At 42.4% G+C, this 19,859-nt stretch overlaps 1 protein-coding gene across 2 annotated transcripts in view; it reads right to left on the bottom strand.

Annotated features, from left to right (window-relative positions):
- CDC14A (cell division cycle 14A) overlaps nt 1-19,859 on the bottom strand; it is a 129,120-nt gene that overhangs the window by 84,858 nt on the left and 24,403 nt on the right. For both annotated transcript variants that reach the window (XM_014571900.3, XM_014571899.3), the window contains exon 4: nt 12,586-12,678. In XM_014571900.3, the coding sequence (XP_014427386.2) occupies nt 12,586-12,678 (93 nt within the window). The remainder of the gene's footprint in view (nt 1-12,585; nt 12,679-19,859) is intronic.

The following is a 19,859-nucleotide window of genomic DNA, read 5'->3' on the forward strand; positions in this document are numbered from 1 at the left end:
AGGCAGTCTTCATAGATAAATGAAGTAGGGAATAAACCAATGGCTACTTAAGTGGAAGTCTTGTGAAGTGGTCTAGCACCAGGTCGGGGTCTCAAAACGGAGTGGAGTATCTAACATGGAAGAGATTACGCAGACCCTTAATGAATCTGGACAATACTGGGGACCAAAAATGACAAATCCTTCAGTGACAAATCCTTCAGTGGGCAATAAAAAGCTAATATGGAAGCCAGGCATACTTGACTAAACTGATTACTTTTATCTACATGAAGACATTTGGGTTATCTAGGATGAAAGAAAGGGGAATTAATTTAAGTCAGAGGTAGCATGACAAAGTTCACAAACATCTTCCATTTCTGCAGGTAAGTATTACAGGTTGATTTTTTAACTGTTTAACAATAGCTAGCACCTGTTGCACCTCCATTGAGCAAGAAACCTCCATTCCTGAGAGCCATCAGATTGGAATGAAACATACAGCTCATGTTCTGAGACAAGAGAGGACGCATAGTTGGGGGCGTGATCTGTATGCTTCTTCTGGTGGACTCAAGTGGACTAAGAGCTAACGGATGTAAGCATACCAAGCTTGTCTTGGACAAATAGGCACTATGAGAAAAAACTTTCGCCTTGTCCTGTTGATCTCGTTTATCCCTGTTAAAATTAGAGGCATTGCAAGAAAGGCATGAAATAGACTCTTTTCACAGTAAAAGGAAGGCAATCTCCAGAGCGTGGTGACCCAGACTCCCGCTTGAACAGAAGATAGGACACTTCCTATTCTCATTGTTTCACCACCAATCAATTTCTGGAACTGAGCATCCAGCTCCCATTCATAGTCATACAGAAGTGACTGATGGGGGCATTGGCATGGTATTTCAGATGCCTGGAAGGTATGCTGATGAAATTTGGATATGGCTGGTTATGCACCAGTTCCAGAACTTCATGATTTCAGCAAACAAGGAGGAGGATCCTGCTCTTCCCTGCTTGCTGATGAGTGACAGACAGAACCTTTTGTCCATCAGGATTCTGTTTTGGCCTGATGAAGGGCAGCAAATGAAAGCAAGCATTTCTCATCACCTGGAGCCTCAACAGATTGATGGAGACACTGTGGATCAGCTGTGCAGTACTGCCCTTTTAAAATGCTGAAGTGCCATGGAGCCTGGGGTCTGCTGGGGACTCCCCAGCTAAGCCTGGGTTCCCTGTGGCATTTCCCCAGAACCTGGGGTGAGCTGGGGAATCTTCAGCTGATACCAGGTTCCGCTGGAATGTTGTTCAGAATCCGAGATCAGTTGGGGAGTCCTCAGCTGACTCCGGGCTCAAAGGTGCTGCCCCTTTGTAATGCCGACAGTTCCGTGGAACCCAAGGTCAGCTGGGGACTCTCCAGCTGATCCCAGGCTCCATAGTGCTGCCCCTCTGAAACACCGAGATAGTGATTGAAAGGGGTAGCTGCCACACAGCTCAGCCTGGGATAAGCTGTGTGGCGGCTGCACCACGGAGTACGGGGTCAGCTGGGAATTCCCCAGCTGATCCTGGGTTCCATGGCTTTAAAATGCACAAGAGCCCCCGTAGGGACTCTTGTACATTTCAAATCAGGCAGCCCACATGCAGCCTGGAATCAGCGGGACTTCCCGCTGGCTCCAGGCTGCACTCGGAGATCCACATTCCTCCTTTGAAATGTACAAGAGCCCCAGCAGGCACTCTTGTACATTTCAAAGGAGGAATGTGGAAGTGCCTATCGACTAGTTGAGTAGTCGATAGAAATTCAATTAACTACTTGACTAGTCAATTAACTGCAATTTAACATCCTTAGTCCCTACAGAATCATAAGTCTGTCTAAAAGAAGGTATACCCCAGTTGTCACTGAGCCCAGGGAAACCCTTATAAACTGTATTCTTTGTATTGATACTACAAAGAAATTCATGTTAGAGGGAAAGAGGTGGGCTAAAAGAAGCAAATGAGCAGTAGATTCACATCCTTGACCAACCCATGAAAACAGCTGTTTTGATGATTGTTGGATGGTCAGGGACTGTAGCTGGGCAATCTTCTTCTCTGAAACCTGTCTCTGCGGTGAGGGGTGGCTGGCTGTTCTGTAGGTGCTTAGTATGCTGACAAGTGAGTAGCATATGATCTCTGCTTAGTTTGTGACCTTCTGAACACTTCCTGCCTATAGGTGTGTAAATGCCCAAGGAACATAAGGTAGTCCTGCAGTCCTTGAAAGATTCTGATGGGCATCATCTATGGTCTCCTCAAAGATCTTGGGACCAAGTAACCAGGATGCCCTGTGCATAACTACTACTGTAGAAGTGGATCTAACCAGTAGTGTCCTTAATATCTAGGGACACTTGCAGAGCCATTTTGGCCAGCAGCTGGTCGTCTTTAAATAATTGACTAGAACTGTTCTCTGCAGTAACATGGCAGATATTTTATAAAGGCCATGAGCATGTTGTAATTCAGGGCTACTCAACTTTGGAAGCCACAGCAGCCACAATGATACTCACAGCACATGCGGAGGGTCACAACTTAAGTGAGGTTGCATATACATGCAAATATATATGCAAATAGCTTTTCACACTGAGGTGCATGAATATCAAAATTAAGGCAAGACTACACAACACACAGGCCCCATTTAAGTCAGTTCTGCTGATAATAAAATGCAGCATTTACTCAATTTCCATCCATGTCAGCTCTTTTAATGAGCAATGACAGTCCAGAAATTTAACTACTAAAACGCATATCAACAGAAGACCATTATATTGTCTCCTTTTTTGTCTTAGCTCCCACCCGTGGGCTGCGAACAGGCCGCAGGTGGCCTGCAGGCCATGTGTTGAGTAGCCTTGTTATAATTGGTAAAGCTCTATTTGGCCATGACTGCCTGATAAGTTTGCGATCCAAAACTGAAGGATTCCAGATGAGTAAGACTTGGTCCCAAAAGATTCAATTGCTTGTGGTACTTGTTGTAGGAGTTAGTTCTCATAAAATATTACTTACCCCATTCATTCACAGGTGGGGAATGGGAAAATAAAAAGTCACAACCCTTGGGATGCGACATGGTATTTCTTGTTTTCTGTTTTGCATGTTGGCAATAGCAGTTGGCATCTTCCATACTGTCTTAGCCAGATAACTGGAGAGCCTCATTAATAGGCAGCACCAGGCTGGAGTATATTGCCAACTGCAAAATATCAAGGTGCTTGTGCTGAAGAGCTTTGGCCTCCTCCAGAAAGATCTGTAGAGCATCAATTACCATAATGTCTGGAATTGTCTGAAGTTGTCAGCAATAGAATAAGAGGGAAAGTACAAACACTTCAACCTAGGCCAACAATAAAATGAGAATCTTGGGATGACTCATCTGTCCCAGGCTCCAGCTCTTCAAACATTTCCTATTGCAATGAAAGGATAGAGGGGTGGATGGGAAACCGTGGTCTCCTTAAGAGATGGTACCAGTGGTCTCTGAATTGTTGCCAATAGACAACCTAAGGTTCTCAATAGGAACATTCTGGGAAGTCCACATATGAGGTGTGGTATAGAATTTTCCTACTGAGAACCATCAGGATGGCAAGGAGCAACCAGTGAGGATGAAGGAGAGTCCAGTGCTCCTTTTGAGCAAGGACAGACATATAGGGGTTGTTCTCCTGACATGGAACATTCACTGCAACCATCCTCTTAGCCATCCCCAGTCATCTGAGCTTTATTTCCCTCATCTTTCTAGACACGGATTTAAGGGCTAAATAAAATGAACATTTCGGAGAGGTGTCCAGAAAATGGACATCCAGGAGTGCCTATTTCTCACCAGTAGAGGCTGTCGGGGGGGGGGGGGGGCATAAACCCTGGTGAACCAGGCATACTCTGTCACAAGAGAACAAAATTTCCGGGGGGGGGGGGGGGGGGGGAGACAGTCTTCTCACCTAAAACTATATAATCTCTACCAATCACCCTAAGCCAACTAACTTGACAAAAAGCGAGATCATGAGAAAAATCAAGTATGCTCTAGGCAGATACATCTGAGTTCTGTCTTGGGCCAAGGGCAACAGAGAAGAAAATGAGAATGGTATGCTCACACATCCCTATATTAGGGATATAAAATCCTAGTTAATCAGTTAAGCAATTAAACATTGGGTTGACCTACCAGTTAACTGACTAAAGTGGGATCTGGGTTGGGAACCACTCCAGCCCAGCTTGAGCAGCCCCCAATCCATGGGGGGGAGGGGGAGGAGGGTCCTGCTACCAGCCCCACATAGGGCTGGCTCTGCTGATTCCCAGCTACTAGCCCCCTGCCAGAGCAGCCCCAGCCTGTGGGGTGCCCAGGCATGCAGCAATTGTGTGGCACTGCCCCTCTGAAATGCTGTTGCTTACTGGGGCTCTGTGTGGCGCTGCCGCTTTGAAGTACTTCCTCTTTCTCCCCCTTTGTTGCCTCTGATAGAGGCAGCAAGGGGGAGAAGCGACTAGTTGACTGGACTAGTCCTTAACATCCTTAATTCAGTCATATCCACATTATGCAGCTCTTACCCCTCCCTTCAAGGGTGTCCCTTTATTTAAATGATACCTTTATTAACTTGGGATGGTTTAGGGCAATTCATGTAAATTGGGTTTTTTTGGGTACCAAGCCAGAGCATAAAATTATTACCACTCAAATCTCAATCCCAGAATTAATCCAGTGTTGGAATTATACACAATTATCACCTTTCACTTCTTGCCAACTTAGATGGTCTTATACTTGTACATTTTCAATAGGATCACTGACAGCTGGGGAAAAAATATAGCAATCAGGGTGTAATCCTGGCCTGAGTAAAGCCAATTAAGCACTGACAGGCTCTTTGGAATTTCAGATTTAATCCTTTGCAATAGAATCAGAAAGTTTACAGTAGAAAATGAACAGCTTGTTTATTTGAAAATACTGCTATATTACTCTGCCTAGGATAGCGTTGTTTCCATTATGTGTGAAGACTGTGTGGTGTACTACTAGATTAGCAGTATGCGTCCCCAAGCAAAAAACATATCTGACTGGTACACTCCATTTATTTGCCAACAGATTCTTCTCTAGCACATAAATAAAGTATCACAGTTACTAGGGAAGAGAGCCACTTTTCAGATGTTAAAATGTCAAAAAACTAGAGCACTTGTGCTTCAAGGGAAAGTTAACGCTGTACATTCCCACAGTTGATGACTGTGTACCAAACATCACTGTTAACATACACTTATGCACAATAAAAAAGTTACAGAAAATGAATATTTTTGGATTCAAGGGCAATTATAGCAGCCAATTTATTAAGACCACATTATATAGAGTGGGTCAAAGCTACTCACTGTATTAATTACTACAGACATTTACCCATCAGCACTTAGTTGGGAGTCAGAATAATACAGAAAAGAAAAGGTGTCCATGTGTTTCTATAATACACTTCCAAGTTCATGAAGGTACTATAAAAATTCACTCTGCGATTATCTAGACAGATCAAAGAATGAATTTAAACTCCTTAAAATTAAACTTGTTTTTCAGCATGAAAATTGCACAGTGGTATAAAATGAGACTCATTATATTTCTCTATTTTAGAAGCTGTATGTTTGTTTTTTAAAAATCAAGAGTGTAATATGCATATCAAAATCTCATGAAAGGGGGACAATATTTTGTTTTACAGTCACACTCATCTAACAGACCAAGCTATTATCTGCACATCAGTGACCAGAGATTTACAGCATTAAGCAGCCCAAGGATTGTTAAACCACTAGATTATTTTTCAAAGAGAAAAATAGTATCCTGTGCACATACAAGCCCTGGCAGTGTGTTGGCAATCAGAAAGCATTAGTTAGGACTGGATAGCTTGCGGCAAGCACTCATATTAGCAGAGACTGCCAACTGTACCACATGGAAATTTTCCAAGGCCCTTCCCACTGGTACATTTAAAAATACTTAACTTGCTGCAACACTTAGGCTGTGTCTGCATTGGCGCAATCTTGCGCAAAAGCTGCAACACTTAGGCTGTGTCTACACTGGCCGCGAGTTCCTGCGCAAGAACACTGACATTCTAATGTATGAAATCAGTGCTTCTTGTGCAAGAACTATGATGCTCCCACTCAGGAATAAGCCCTCTTGCGCAACTGTTCTTGCACAAGAGGCCAGTGTGGACAGGCAACATGAATTACTTGTGCAAGAAAGCCCTATGGTTAAAATGGCCATCTTGCGCAAGAGTGTCTACAATGGCAAAGATGCTCTTGCGCAAAAACACATCTCTTGCACAAAGGCACATGCCAGTGTAGACGCTCTCTTCTGGAAGAGTTTTTCCATAAGAACTCTTTCGCAAAAAGTATAGACGTAGCCCCAGATGTTGATTTTATTTCAGCATTAAATACTGAAACAGCAATTTTAGACAGTTCCTACTCAGAGCAACAGAGCCTGGATCAAGGGCCATCTGAATGTTTCCTCCACAAGGAACACACCCTGCCCTTTATATGTCTTCAGCTCTCTCACAGGTACTCTGCAGAAGCACATGATATCCTGTCTATTCCAGATTCCTTGCCTACTCTGGATTTCTTTACATGAGCTTTGTGGTGGGAATCCAGTTTTACTCTCCATCTCTTTTAGTTCAGCATTCTTACATATTCTAAGAATGTCCTATTACCAGGAATACTTCATTTCAACACACATAGAGACCGTTCTCTACTTTTGGACCCCTGCCATGTTGTTCTGAACAAGTATTGAAGATCTACTTTTAACATCATTATATTAACAGAGGGAAAGAGGCTAGTAAGGGCAGCAAATAATCCTGTTAAAGGTACCAGGGAAAGGGAAATAAAGGATACCAGGGAGGGAGGAAGAGAAAAGGAAATAAAATACATTAACCTGTGCTAAGCGCTGCCCCACTGATGGGACTGCAGGAATTTGCAGGAAGGGGACCAAAAGAATGGTGGATAAGGTGCAAGACAGAAGGGAGGTAATTTAGAACTCTCTCTCAAAAAAAAATTAGAGCCCCAAATACAGCTGGTTAAAGTACTAGTTAAAAGGGAACTTTACTAAGCTATTCTTAACCATTATATCTGGAGTAAATAAATTTTTAAGTGCTCGAATAAACCAGGTAGAAATCTGCCATCACTAAAGTTTCCAGGTCAGACTGGACCTCTGAAAACTCTAGTTCTAGTAAAAACCAGCAGGGGAAAAAAAAAAGATTTTTTTCCACAAAAAAGTTTTAATAGTTGGCTTCGCCAGTTGTTAAACTATCAAGTTACCTAGTAACCAAGTTAGAACAGTTCATTCTTAAAATGATATTTATCTTGACAGTCTTAACTTTCAATGATTTCTATGGAGACCTAAGTTTTCCACAGGTCTAACTAATCTGTTTTACTGGCTTAATATTGTAGTAGAAATTACAATGTATATCCTCAAGATGGCACTGAATGAAAAGTTATTGATAGTGACAAAGTAATCTAATTTTTTTTGAATATTTGTTTATTTCTGTTTACAATATTTAACTTCCCATGTTATGATACAGGTGTTGTTTTTTTTAAATCTCTGCAGCCTTATTTTCGAATTTGAGCTTTAAGGTTCAGATCTAATTCCAGTGTTGGAAATTCAATTAGCTAACGTTTTTGCAAAACAATTTCTTTTTAATTTGTTGTTAAAACAAGCAGTTTTGTGCCAAACAGTATTCACTACATCTTCCTCTAAAAAGTACTTCAAGAATATGCAGGCTTGTTTTGCAACTAAGTCTATTTGTAAAAAAATCAATGTTATCATTTTTAAACATTTTTACAACATCCAACTTCAGATGCAAGTATTTCACACACAAAAAAGCTCTCACTAGCAAGAGCCATATCATCTATTGTTTAGAAATATTACTAGCAAAGGAACAAACATTATCTATAATGTTCAAGGACCCCTAATACTACTTTGAGTCTCACTAGATCATATGTAGTCCCTATCTATAGGATTTAAATTATTGCCAAGAGTCTGTTGGTTTACTTACACAGTCTCAATAAGTCCCCAAATATTGTTACCTCAGGGCTATGTAATTCTTAAAGTTATCCTTTCTGGTTTTATTTGGAGATAGAATTAAAGTGTACATTAAAGAAAAAAATGGCTTGAACAGGATGATTGAAGCATTCTCCTATAAAGGCTAGTTAGAACTTGAAAGGTGGTCACCTCTTGCATACTGCTTTAGTAATGAATATATGTTAAGGATGAATTGATCTCTACCCTGTGAAGAAATAAAATGAAAGATATTCAAAATGTGAATTAGATTAATCTAAGTATAAATGTTTAATTCTGCCACATTATGGCAGGGGTCTTCTTGTTATGCTTCAGAGGCTACAAGGGAACATAAACAGACCTTCAAAGTGAAAGTACAGCAGTCTTTACAGACCAAGCCCTGTAAAATGTTGGCTTCCTAAGTGAGAAGCTAGCTAAATGATACAAATACAGAAATTTTCTTCACTGCAGTAATATACTGATTTTGAGGGGATAAATGAGCAGTTACATCTTAAGAACTGCAAAGTCAATAGCAAGTACCAAGATTGTGACTAGGATAACTGCATTAATTTAAGATGGTTATGGGCAAAATATGGCCTACAAACCCACTGGATGCGGCCTGCAGATACTGCGGGCAGCCCCAAGCAGGCTCCCTGCTTGCCTCGTCCCACTCGCATGCCACTCAAACGCAGCTGAGAGGTGGTTTCACTTTAAAAACGGAGCCAGGAGAGGGGAAGGCTTTAAGAGCTGCTTCCACCCCCCAGTATAATCCCAGTGGCCGGCTTCTGGCCAATGGGAGCAGTCCATTTAAAAAAAAACAGGCAGCCATGAAGCCCAAGGGGCTCATAGTTATTCACAGAGCACATGGCTGCAGCCTGTGCGGGGGCAGGGCAGGCAGGCAGGCTGATTCAGGAACAGGCTACTTGGCTGGTAAGTCTCCTGGCCAGAGCCTGCCTCTAGCACCACAGCCCCTCCCTTTCTCAACCCTCTGCCCCCCACTCCTGCCTCCCTGATCCAAAACCCAAACCCTTTGCTCCCTTCCTAAACCCATACCCCTCCCAGATCCTTCACCCCAATCCCCTGCCCCAGATCACAATCCCCTCCTGCCCTAATTTACAACCCAACCCCATGCATCCCAGTCCAATACCCCAGGTCACAACTGTCTCCTTCTCCCAAACTCCCTCCTTTATCCCAAGCTCCCTTCTGTACCCAACCTCCATCCCATACCCTGTACCTCCACCACTAATATCATGGAAGAGTGAGGTAGCCCTCGACCACTTTCCAAATTCTTGGAGTGCCGCCCTCCCCCATCAAAAAATATTGCCCACCCCGATTTAAGGTATAGCGCATGATCAGGGCTCGCCAGCCGCACTGTCTGGCGATCTGCACATGCGCACAATGCCCGAATCCGGCTCTTCCAGGTTGCAATCTACTCACCATGGGCAAGTAGATTGTATTATTTGTCGAGCGCTGCGCATGATTTAGAGATAACGTACTATTTAGAAGAGAAAAATGGTTTAGGTGGTTCCTTGTCTCAATCTATTACTATGGCTCTAAACTAGAGTCTTTGGCCAGGACTGCTCTTGTGGTATGTCTGCTGCAGCTTGACTATCAATCTGGGTACACAGTAGTAGATTAGCCATGAGGCCGATGAGTCTGTGCCCAGGGCCCACCCACTGGGGGACCCCAGAAAAATGGGCACCCTTTGGCTCCTGGACAGAGCAGGACCTAGCAGCTCTTCTCCCTGTGCTTGGAGCCGTTCCTCAGCAGCTAGATGCTGCCTCCCGGGTCTTAATGTTGGTTTCTTCCACAAGTGAGAGTGTGGGCGAAAGGGGGGAGAAGAGAGGCAGCTGAGAAAGTGGGGAGGCACAGAAGAAAGAAGGGGATACAGGAACAGGAGTCAGGGAAGTTCCTTGAGCAGCAGCAGCAGCCCTGGCAGAGAGTCAACTGCTGCAGCCATCCAGTGTCACAGTGGTCACCAGCAGTAGCTAAGGCTCCCCTCTGTTATGCCTTCCTGTCTCCTCTTCCCCCTTTCTCCTCCCATCCAGCACCAGTAGCCAAGGTACCACTGTAGGTGGGGAAAGAGTCAATGAACCAAGGAAACTGACTTCAGTGTGCAGGAATGCACACATGCTTTGTCCTCTGCAAATATAGCTGTCAAACTATAGCTATGACCCAGACTGGGGGAGCACTATTTCCCTGCTACAGCCTCGGGGCATGAAGAAGGGGTGGGACACAGAAACTTCTCTTCTCTTTCACCGATGGAAAGTGGGTGGGGGAGAATGGGAATGACCATGTGAGGAACAGGGCAGAACAGGTTGGGGCTGTAGGCAGAAGGGGTGGAGAGGGTTATCCCCATTTGCTCTGTCCCAGGGCCTCACAAAACCTTTATCTTCAACTGCCTAGTTGACTGTGCTTGGGTAACTAGCCTGAGCCACAACATCTACAGTGTAGTTAATTTTTAGCACTGGCACAAATTTGTCTACTAAGCCTGAGGCACAGGCTCCCTGCTGCAGTTTAGACTTAACCCCCCAAAGTCCCTTCTTCCTCCAGTACCACCATCAGATACTCTGACCCTGGGTTCTTGCCTTTTGGCAGTTTGGGCATTGAGAAGATTAGGATATGGTTTAAGTTTGACATTTAAGGAAAGAGAATTGGGCTAAAGTTAAAAAACCCTATCTGGGAGAGCCTGCCATTTGCTCCTGCTGCCTTTTCCCATGCAGGAAAGTCTCTTATGGGATCATAAGATTCAGATCAATATCTACTTCATAACTTTTGGAGGTGTACACCACATTCCAATCTCAAAGGTGTGCCGATGAGCAAGGTGGTGACCCAGTCTTGTGTAAGGAGTTGGGGGTGAGGTGGAGCACGGGCCTTTTCTCCCCTTCTCATTTGAAAAACTTCGCAGCTACCAACTGTGTTTTCTGTCCCCCACTCCAAACTTCATCTCCAGTTCTGTGTTCAAGGGGCTATTCCAGCGTGTCAGCAGACAAAATGGTGGAGCCCCAGCCCAGCTGGCCACTCCCTTGGTGGTACAGCTGTCCTCCAGTGGACACTTCGGAGGATAGCTATGCCCTGCAGGCTCGCTGCCCCAGTGGCCACTTTCATACTACAACCCTTCGAAGAGCAGCCCTTGCCTTTGAAGGGGACTTCCAAATGTACTGACAACCAAAACCTGACCTTGGTTTAGTTAGGAGAAGGGGAAGATGCCTATCAAATTAGGTGGCCTAGCTCTTACTGTGTAAGAGGAATTCTTAGACAGACACACAAACACACTCTAGAATACATAGATTTCAGAAATCCACCTCCTCTCTCTTTTGGAGAATAGTTTGTCCTCAGTTTGGTATTTCTCTACTGGTAAAAATCATAGTTACAATTTTGTTAATTTCCTGGAATCTGGATCAGGTCTTGAGGATGGATGCAAAGAGAAGTTTTTTACCCTGTACAGATCTTTGAGATGTTTCCCCCCCCTTATGGGTGCCCCACAGGGCCCATGAGTATCACCTGAAGCCAAGCTGAGAATTCTTTCTTCCTATCCTATAAATACCTCTGTTTCCAGAGTTTGATGTTTCATGACAACCCAACCCCAATTTTTAATTTTCAGATACACAGATCCATTTTGGGGTAATGCTTGGCAATAAAATTATAAAACGCTTTTTGTACTCCGATTTCTAACAAAGCTTTTACAATTAAGAGTAATGTTTGATTAAAAAGAGTAATGCGGCAAATCTTGCAAGAGTTTGCAGTTATCAGTCACTATCATAATTAACAAAAACTTTTCATTCACAAATCAGATCCACTTACTTGCTCACATCATATGATAATACTCAATATTGGACAATTTCACAAGTCAAATCATGATTATTTGCAATTAAGGAAAGCTAGATTATAAAGGGAAAGGGTCCAAGTTGAACCACCATGAGTGCAGAAGTGTTTAAATTTAAATTTTCCATTAGTAAGGCTTTCTTCAGAATTTTGGGATAATTCCATTGATTACCTGCTCTGATTTCCTTCAAGACATGTGCTACCTGCCTGAAAAAAGGTATACGTTTGATATCTATACAAGTCTCCTTCCACTACAGGAGAACTCAACAGATTAATGTAGATAATGTTACAGAAATAATTCACTTACAAAAGATAAACACATACCACTGGAGCAAGAAATACCAATTGCTAGCAAACCTACAACTTGTCTTCTACAAAAAAGACTTAAGAACTTTTCCCATGTATTGTATAAATGGCATATTAATTCAATCAGGAGTTGTACAACTCAAGGGTAAACAGAAGAAGTCAGTTGACTTAATTGTATTTGCATTGTAAATTAAAAATATATAATAATGTGTTATTCAATTAGTTCAGCTATAGAGCACACTTTTGGATAACCCATTTAAATTACTGACTACATAAACAATTCATCTTGAAGTTAAATTTTTAGAGACCAGAATAGGCTGCTACAGAAAAAGCAACTGCAAAGTTCTAATTACACCTTGAAGAAACACTACAAAGAGCTTGATTACAGAAGATTGAATAACAGTCTCACTATTTCATTGACGTCTATGTTTCGCTGCCATGTAAAATGGTAGCTAAAGTGTCTTCTCAGAGAAGAATAGAAGTGTATATAAACAAGTGATACTTACCACATATGACCCTATTAAAAGTGCCGCATTTGCTCGTTTCCGTTGATCAAAAGTGGTATAGTGGACTATTTTCTTTCTCGATAGACTGAAAGACTGTTTAAAGAAAAAGGAGAAGGATGCATTAGCTATGTTAAATTACAATAAGTCACAAGACTTAGAGCCATTTTCAACTTGCTAATCAAAAATATTATGGAGGTGGGTGCGGTAATCTCTTACTGGAACTTCTGCTGGTGAATGGGTCCCAGAGCGTAGACTTCAGCTGTGGTACAGACATTTAGGCTCATGTTAAACAGACCACTGTACTCACAAGGACTCAGACTGAATCAGCTGGCATGGGCCTGCCATGCATTTTTAACTAGTGTAGATGTAACTTTAGCATTAGACCTAATCTTATTTCCTGCATTGATTTTACTAATCCTCCTAAAGCCACCCAAAAGGAAACGGTTAGCAGCACAGACTACCAGATAAAAGTCACAGTGACTAAGTATTTAAAAACAGCCATATTTAGTTCACAAGGTTTTTCTTTAGAATTAAAGACCCATTCTTATTGAGACTTTATAATCATTGAAGTCTCAGAAATCTATAACTGATTTAAAACTAGAATACTGTTGGTTAAAGCACATGTAAACTAGGAATGTTAAAATGCGTTTGTTTTTGTAAACATGTAACTACTAAAAATTTCAGCAGTTACATGCTTACACAAGGGGAGAAAGGGAAGCGGAAGCAGGAGCCGGTGCTCGTAGGACTTTTGATACAGAGGCAACAGTGCAGGGGTGTGAAGGAGGGCACTCCCCTCCTTGGTAAAGGGGCAGGCAGCTATGTGTAACGTAAGGGTTAACTAATGAGCCAATACTCAGTTAACTGCATACAAAGATATATGTTCACATCCCTGATCTAAACCACAACGATACTGTGAAATTCAGCTCACTCAGTGAACGTGTTGAATAACTAAAAATATAATTCCAGTAAACTGTGCAAGCTTCAGATCACAATGCATTTTTCAGAAAGTGTAAAAATCCATGCTCATCTATTTCTGCAAATGTTTTAAGCAATATTTGTGAAGACTGAATTCAGAGGGAGCAGGTCTGACAGAAACCTCCCTCAGATTAAGCACTGAAAACTAAGGAGTGTTGCATGCTGCCACAGACTTTCCCCCCCCCCCCAAGAATTGCTGGTACAGGTTTAACCTCTCTAGTTCGGCATCCTCAGAACCAGACCAGTGCCAAATCAGAGAATATGCTGAACCACAAGAGGTCAATATTATCTAACAGCATTACTAACACTTCCACTGCTTACTGGGCTCTTAGAAGACAACAGCTCAGAACACAGAGCCAGGACTGGACTGGTGGCTGTAAAAATTTATGGGACCACAGAAAACTCCGTCACACACATAAGTGGGCAGCCCACTAACTAAAATCATCCATGGTCCAGGCTGGTTCAACCTGTAGTTTTATTGGTGCTAACCCTATTGACTTTTAGTACATACTGAAAATAAAACAAACTATAAGTTTCTATATGGGTTCATATGAAAAAATCTTCAATACAAAAAAGAATTTCTTTAAATGAAAGCCAAAAATAGTTGACAAAATATAAGAAGTTTATTGTAATATATTAATCAGTTTCTTTATTTTTGTCCTCCATAGGGATAGCCCCTTTAGCAGTGGATCTGACTGTATGTTTCGATAAGCTGGTCTTATTCACCACTCCTTACACAGGAGGATAAACAGTATGATTTAAATTAATGTGACTGTAGTACATCTAAATGGGACTATAATCCCTCAGAGTGGGGGAGGGCATCTTCATCAATTACAACAGATCATGCTTGGAGACAGACAAGCATGACCTGCTTTATATTTATTTTCAAATCCCCATCTTCTCTGGAATTCAACCAATATTAAAATCAGACTAGCCACACCAATAGCTCAAAAATATAGATATAAGCTTTTTCTTTATCACATTTGGCCAAAATCAGAGAACTCTGGATGCCAATCTCTTATGCTCTAAATCGGACAAAATTACAGTAAGAGTGCCACACAAGCTATTACAATTGCATTTTATTGTCTACATCTTATAGTTTATAGCAATAGAATTATTTTTTAAAAAGGGTAAATTATTTCTATATATAAGAGTATTGTGGAATTTGCTTTTTAAAAAATTGGTTACCAATCATGTAAAAGTCTCCTCTATTTAAGCAGACATTTTAGCCATTTTTAAAAATAGAGTGACAAGAGACTTCAGTAACACTGTATGACAGATAGTGTTCTTGGTGTACCGGGGCACAGGTGGGAGAGCAACATACCCTCAAATTCTCAGAAGTATCTCTGACATTTAAACTATTGGAACAGAATTTTGCTCCTATGTTGTTCAAAAAGAAGTGAAAGCTACCCTTTAATCTCTAGGGACCCAGATAGTGTACATTTAAAATCAATTTTTGATAAGCTTGAAGCTTTGAATATGAAATTGAAAACTTGTCTTGAACTGACATGAAAAAAATTGCAATACAGCAAATGCTGAAGGAAATTTACAAGACAAACATTTGAATTGCAAATTCCAGGAGATTCAGAAATGTAGAACAGTACCTCCATGCTATATTAAATCCTATTCATGTGGGAACAATGGCTACCATTATTGGTTGAAGTCACACTGTTTGCAAAAGCACTGCATTAGGTATCAACACTTCAGGCCCAGCATCAATTCCAGTTTCACTGCTATAGCTAAAGTTAGACAGACTAGAATTAAATGCAACAGATTATATTTAACATATTAACCCAACAGATACCAGTTCTTCAAGCTGATCCATGTGGGAACAAACCTAAAAAGCACAGACTCCTCTGAGATTTGTGGAGTGTCACAGATGTCCACTATTGAGATCAGCTCACAGCAGTGGTTCTCAAACTTTCTGGCCCACAGCACACTTGGCGTAGTGCAAACCTTTTCATGGATCATCAGCCAGCCGCTCATGATGACAAAATGCCATCACTTACCTCTAAATACCCAAATACTAACTTATTCATATTAGGCTACCGGAGCTATAACGTAAGGGTGTATATAACGGTAAGAAAGAAAACATCAAAATCAAAATACAAATTAAGTGCTTTAACTTTATCATGTTAGCTTACTAAACTTCATTTTAAATAAACTAAAACGTTAATATATGTCCAAAACAAAAGGTTTCAATTTTGTCTTTATTTAGCAGGGATAGGGAACCTTTTTTGGATCGCGAGCCACTAATCCACAGAAAGATCAGTAAGGGGTCACAAAACCCTCCCCCCACCCCCACAAAAAAAAAAAAAAGAACAAAAAACCTAACCCTCATTGACATGGCCCTCAACTGAAAATCACTCCCCTGGCACCATGGGGTGGAAAGGGGGCAAGGAGGACCAAGGTTCAGGGCTTCCCATGGGCCAGATTAACTCTTTTGGGGTTAGTGGATTGTGATCTCCCCAGGCTCTGGGGTGAGGCCAAAAATGAGGGGTTCAATACGAGGAGGGAGCTGCCAGGGAGTGGGATAGGGATGGAGGATCTGGGTGGGAGCTTGGGGCCAAAAAGGGAGGTGCAGGAGCAGGCTGGGGTGGGGGGGGGAGGGGTGGGTGAAGAGGGTCTGGAAGGGACAGAGGGTACAGGTATGAGCTGGGGATGGGGAGTCTGGCCAGGAAGGGATGGAGGGCACAGGAGAGGGCTGAAGGTGGGGGTTCTGGCCAGGAGGGAGGGTGCAAGAGTAAGGGAAGGTTCATGAAAGGATGGGGGGGCACTTAACTCACTTTGCACCCCCTACCACTCCCAAGAGTTACTCCCTCTGGCTGTGACCCCACCCAGGGAGAGGGGGAGTGGCAGCGCACGGAGCCACTTGCTCCCCTTGCAAGGCTCAGAGCTTTCTCTCCACCAAGTGGGAAACCAGTACTGGCACTCCAACCTCATGGGGATAGGGGGAGGGAGAGAAGGGAGGGCTGGAGCACCAGCTCCACGCTTCAAGGGAATCGGGGGGGGGGGGGCTGAACCTCAAGTTGGGACACACCCACAAGGTGGCGGCATATCATTAGTGGTCCATGGACTGCAGGTTTGAGAACCACTGGCTTACAGGGACAGGCCTTTAGTTATGCTATAGCACTTAGAAATAGTAATACCTACAGTTTAAAAAAATTTACATGTGGAAGGAAAAAAGTGTCGCGATGTCTTATTTTAAAGAGAGTTAGTATATGGCACTACAGAGACTACAAAAACTAGCTGAAACAATGTTCCCTCTAATCTTTTCCATCCATGTGCAGAATCAATTTTTTTATGCAGTAAGGCACATGTGAACAAGCACCACCATAGAAACAAACAAATAAATCTAGCTATGGGCAATATGCTAACCCACTTAGTGGCAGCTGAATCTTTCCTGAATGGCTACACAAGTGCACAGCTTATAGGGAGCACAGGATATAAGTAAAGAACAATGTAATATGTTTAATGCAAAGAACTGAGAATATTTTCTCTGGTTTTCTAGGAAGTCATCACATAGTACTGTAGTATTTATGTATATCAAAAATATACCTTAAAGTTATTTTAGTAATTTAATTAGAGTTAACTATACACAAACCATCAGGCTTATTTATCACTATAGAAATATGTTAAGGAGGCAAAAGTCCACTTAGACAAAACATGCCAACAGTGCTATACATTTCATGGTAAACCCTGAAATACGTTATTTTTAAGTTAAAGCATCTAACAGTATGTCCTTCTGTAATATAAAAAAAATGAAAAGCAACATACTACTCTCTAGTTACAAGAAAAAAATTAACCCATTCATTTTACACAACAGAATCACCAAAAAGTTCATAATGTTCAATTATAAAGTGATCCAAGACCGAGTAAGCCTTACAAAAGAGAATGCTATAAATTTTAAAAATTCTCAGTTGTGCTGTGATTAGATTAGCATTTCATTAGAACTGTCACTGGATGTCACAAATATACTAATCAATTAATATGGCACAGCCCTCGCATTATTCAAGGTGAACATACTGCTTTGCATTTAACAGAAAGTTAGATTTATCTGAACTTCTTAGTTATAATGTAAGAAAAAGTTTAAAAACTTGTCATCTAGCATAATTTGGAGTCTGAAGCCCTAAAGCTCTGTGCAGTGTTCAAAATAAGGTTTGCAAGTAATTTGTTATAGTAGGTTTATGAAGTCAGCTTTATTTAGCAGAACAAAACAGTAATATAGCACCACATACTGTATTTGTTCTTCACTTGTTTGTTCAGGGAAGTTAATGAGTGTGCTTTTTCAATCAAGCTCCACAATATTGCAATGTTAAAGGGGGTTAAGTATTTCATTCAAGCTCAGTTTCAAATATCAAATAGTATCCTATGATCTAGTATTCTTGTCTTGCTTTTGATTACTCAGAACAGCATCACATCATCTCCACAGCAATCAGAGATCAAAACAAATGGCAACAGGCTCTCTTATCAAGCGTAACCTCTCAGTGCTTTATCACCAATTTTCTCAAAAAAGATACCCTTGAGACAGTTGACTGTGCAAAAGATGGTTTTTTTTAATTACAATTAACATTTTAAAAACAAACTACTCGACACTCTCCAATCCAAACCTTAAAAAAAAAAAAGCAAGCAGACTTCTCCCTACCATGTTCCTGCACACACACCTGAAGTACAACGCCTCAGAAGCCATTTAACTTAAAGTACATAGAATCATAGAACCATAGAGCTGTTCCTGCAATGCCACATGAGCAGTCTGCAGTAATTGCATCAGGAGGGTCGGCATGAGGTCCAAGAGCTGGCAAGTGCTATGCAACAAGTCTGGCTCTATGGCTGGAGTACTACGGCGTCTGCAAGGGCAGCCAAAGCACGCAGTAACAAGAGTTTGCTGACCCTTGGGGAGGCAGACAAAGTTAAAGAGCCTGAAACACAGCCATAGATGGGAGCCCCTTTAAGCACAAGCCTCTGATAGCCTAAAGGCAGCAGCTACAGGAAAGAGAAGTTACTCACCCTGTGAAGTAACGATTGTTCTTCGAGATGCGCCCCGTGGGTGCTCCACTCTAGGAGTCAGGTCCCGTCCTGGCGCCGCGGCTCGGAGACTTTTCATAGCCGTGCTCCGCCGGCTCGTGCATGCGTGGTTCACCAGGATAGCATTCGCGCCTTTCATCAGCCGCACGCGAGCCGGCAACCGTCCGTTCCTCTCATCCGCTCATCTGAAAGAGACATTAAGAAGAAAAATTTCCAGAGCGGGGAGGAAGGGCGGGTCGTGGAGCACCCACGGGGCACATCTTGAAGAACAATTGTTACTTCACAGGGTGAGTAACTTCTCTTTCTTCTTCGAGTGGCCCTGTGGGTGCTCCACTCTAGGTGATTCCGGAGCAGTACACAGAGCAGAATTAAAGCGCTCCGGAACCAAGACTATCAACACGATTTAGTACCGCTGTAGCCACGGAAAAATCTCAAGTAAACTGTTCGACTATAGCGTAGTGTTTCATAAAAATCGCATATGAAGACCATGTTGCTGCTCTACAAATGTCACGAAAGGACACTCCACTGAGGAAGGCCGTAGTAGCAGCAACTGCCCTAGTTGAATGAGCTTTAGGGCGAGAGGGGAGAGACTTCCCTCGTAGCAAATGACACATGGATATACATAAAACTATGAGCTTAGAAATACGCTGCGAAGTTAAAAGGCTGTCCTTTTGAGTGACTCGCCACTGCCACCAACAAAACGGTCTGTTTTCCTAAAAACCCGTGTTCTGTCGATGTAGAACGCCAACGCCCTTCTCACGTCCAAAGTATGTAAGTGTGCTGCTTGTGTTGAGGTATGGGGTTTTGGGAAGAAGCATGGTAAGACCACTGGTTCATTTATGTGGAATTCAGAAGACACTTTCGGAATAAACGCTGGATGGGTCCTCAACGTTACTGATTCTTTCGAAAAGACTGTATAGGATGGTGAAGCCATGAAAGCTGCTCTCTCACACACACTGCGAGCTGAAGTGAGGGTTAGGAGAAAAACCAGCTTGAGCGTAAGTAAGTATAGTGTTACTGTCGCTAAGGGCTCAAAAGTGGGTCGAGTCAAAGTTTGTAGGACCAGATCCAAATTCCATGCGGGGAGGGGCCTCCGCGGGGGGTGGAGATTCAAAAGCCCCTTCAGAAAACTTTTCGTAGCGGGGTGAGCAAACAAAGAAATACCGTCATCTCTATGATGGAATGCATTAATTGCTGCCAAATGCACCCGTAGCGATGCAATTGCCAAACCATTGTCGTGTAGTAGCAAGAGATAGTCCAATACACAAGGGAAG

Source organism: Pelodiscus sinensis, chromosome 9, assembly GCF_049634645.1.
Source record: "Pelodiscus sinensis isolate JC-2024 chromosome 9, ASM4963464v1, whole genome shotgun sequence".
In the NCBI taxonomy this organism is placed as follows: Eukaryota; Metazoa; Chordata; order Testudines; family Trionychidae; genus Pelodiscus; species Pelodiscus sinensis.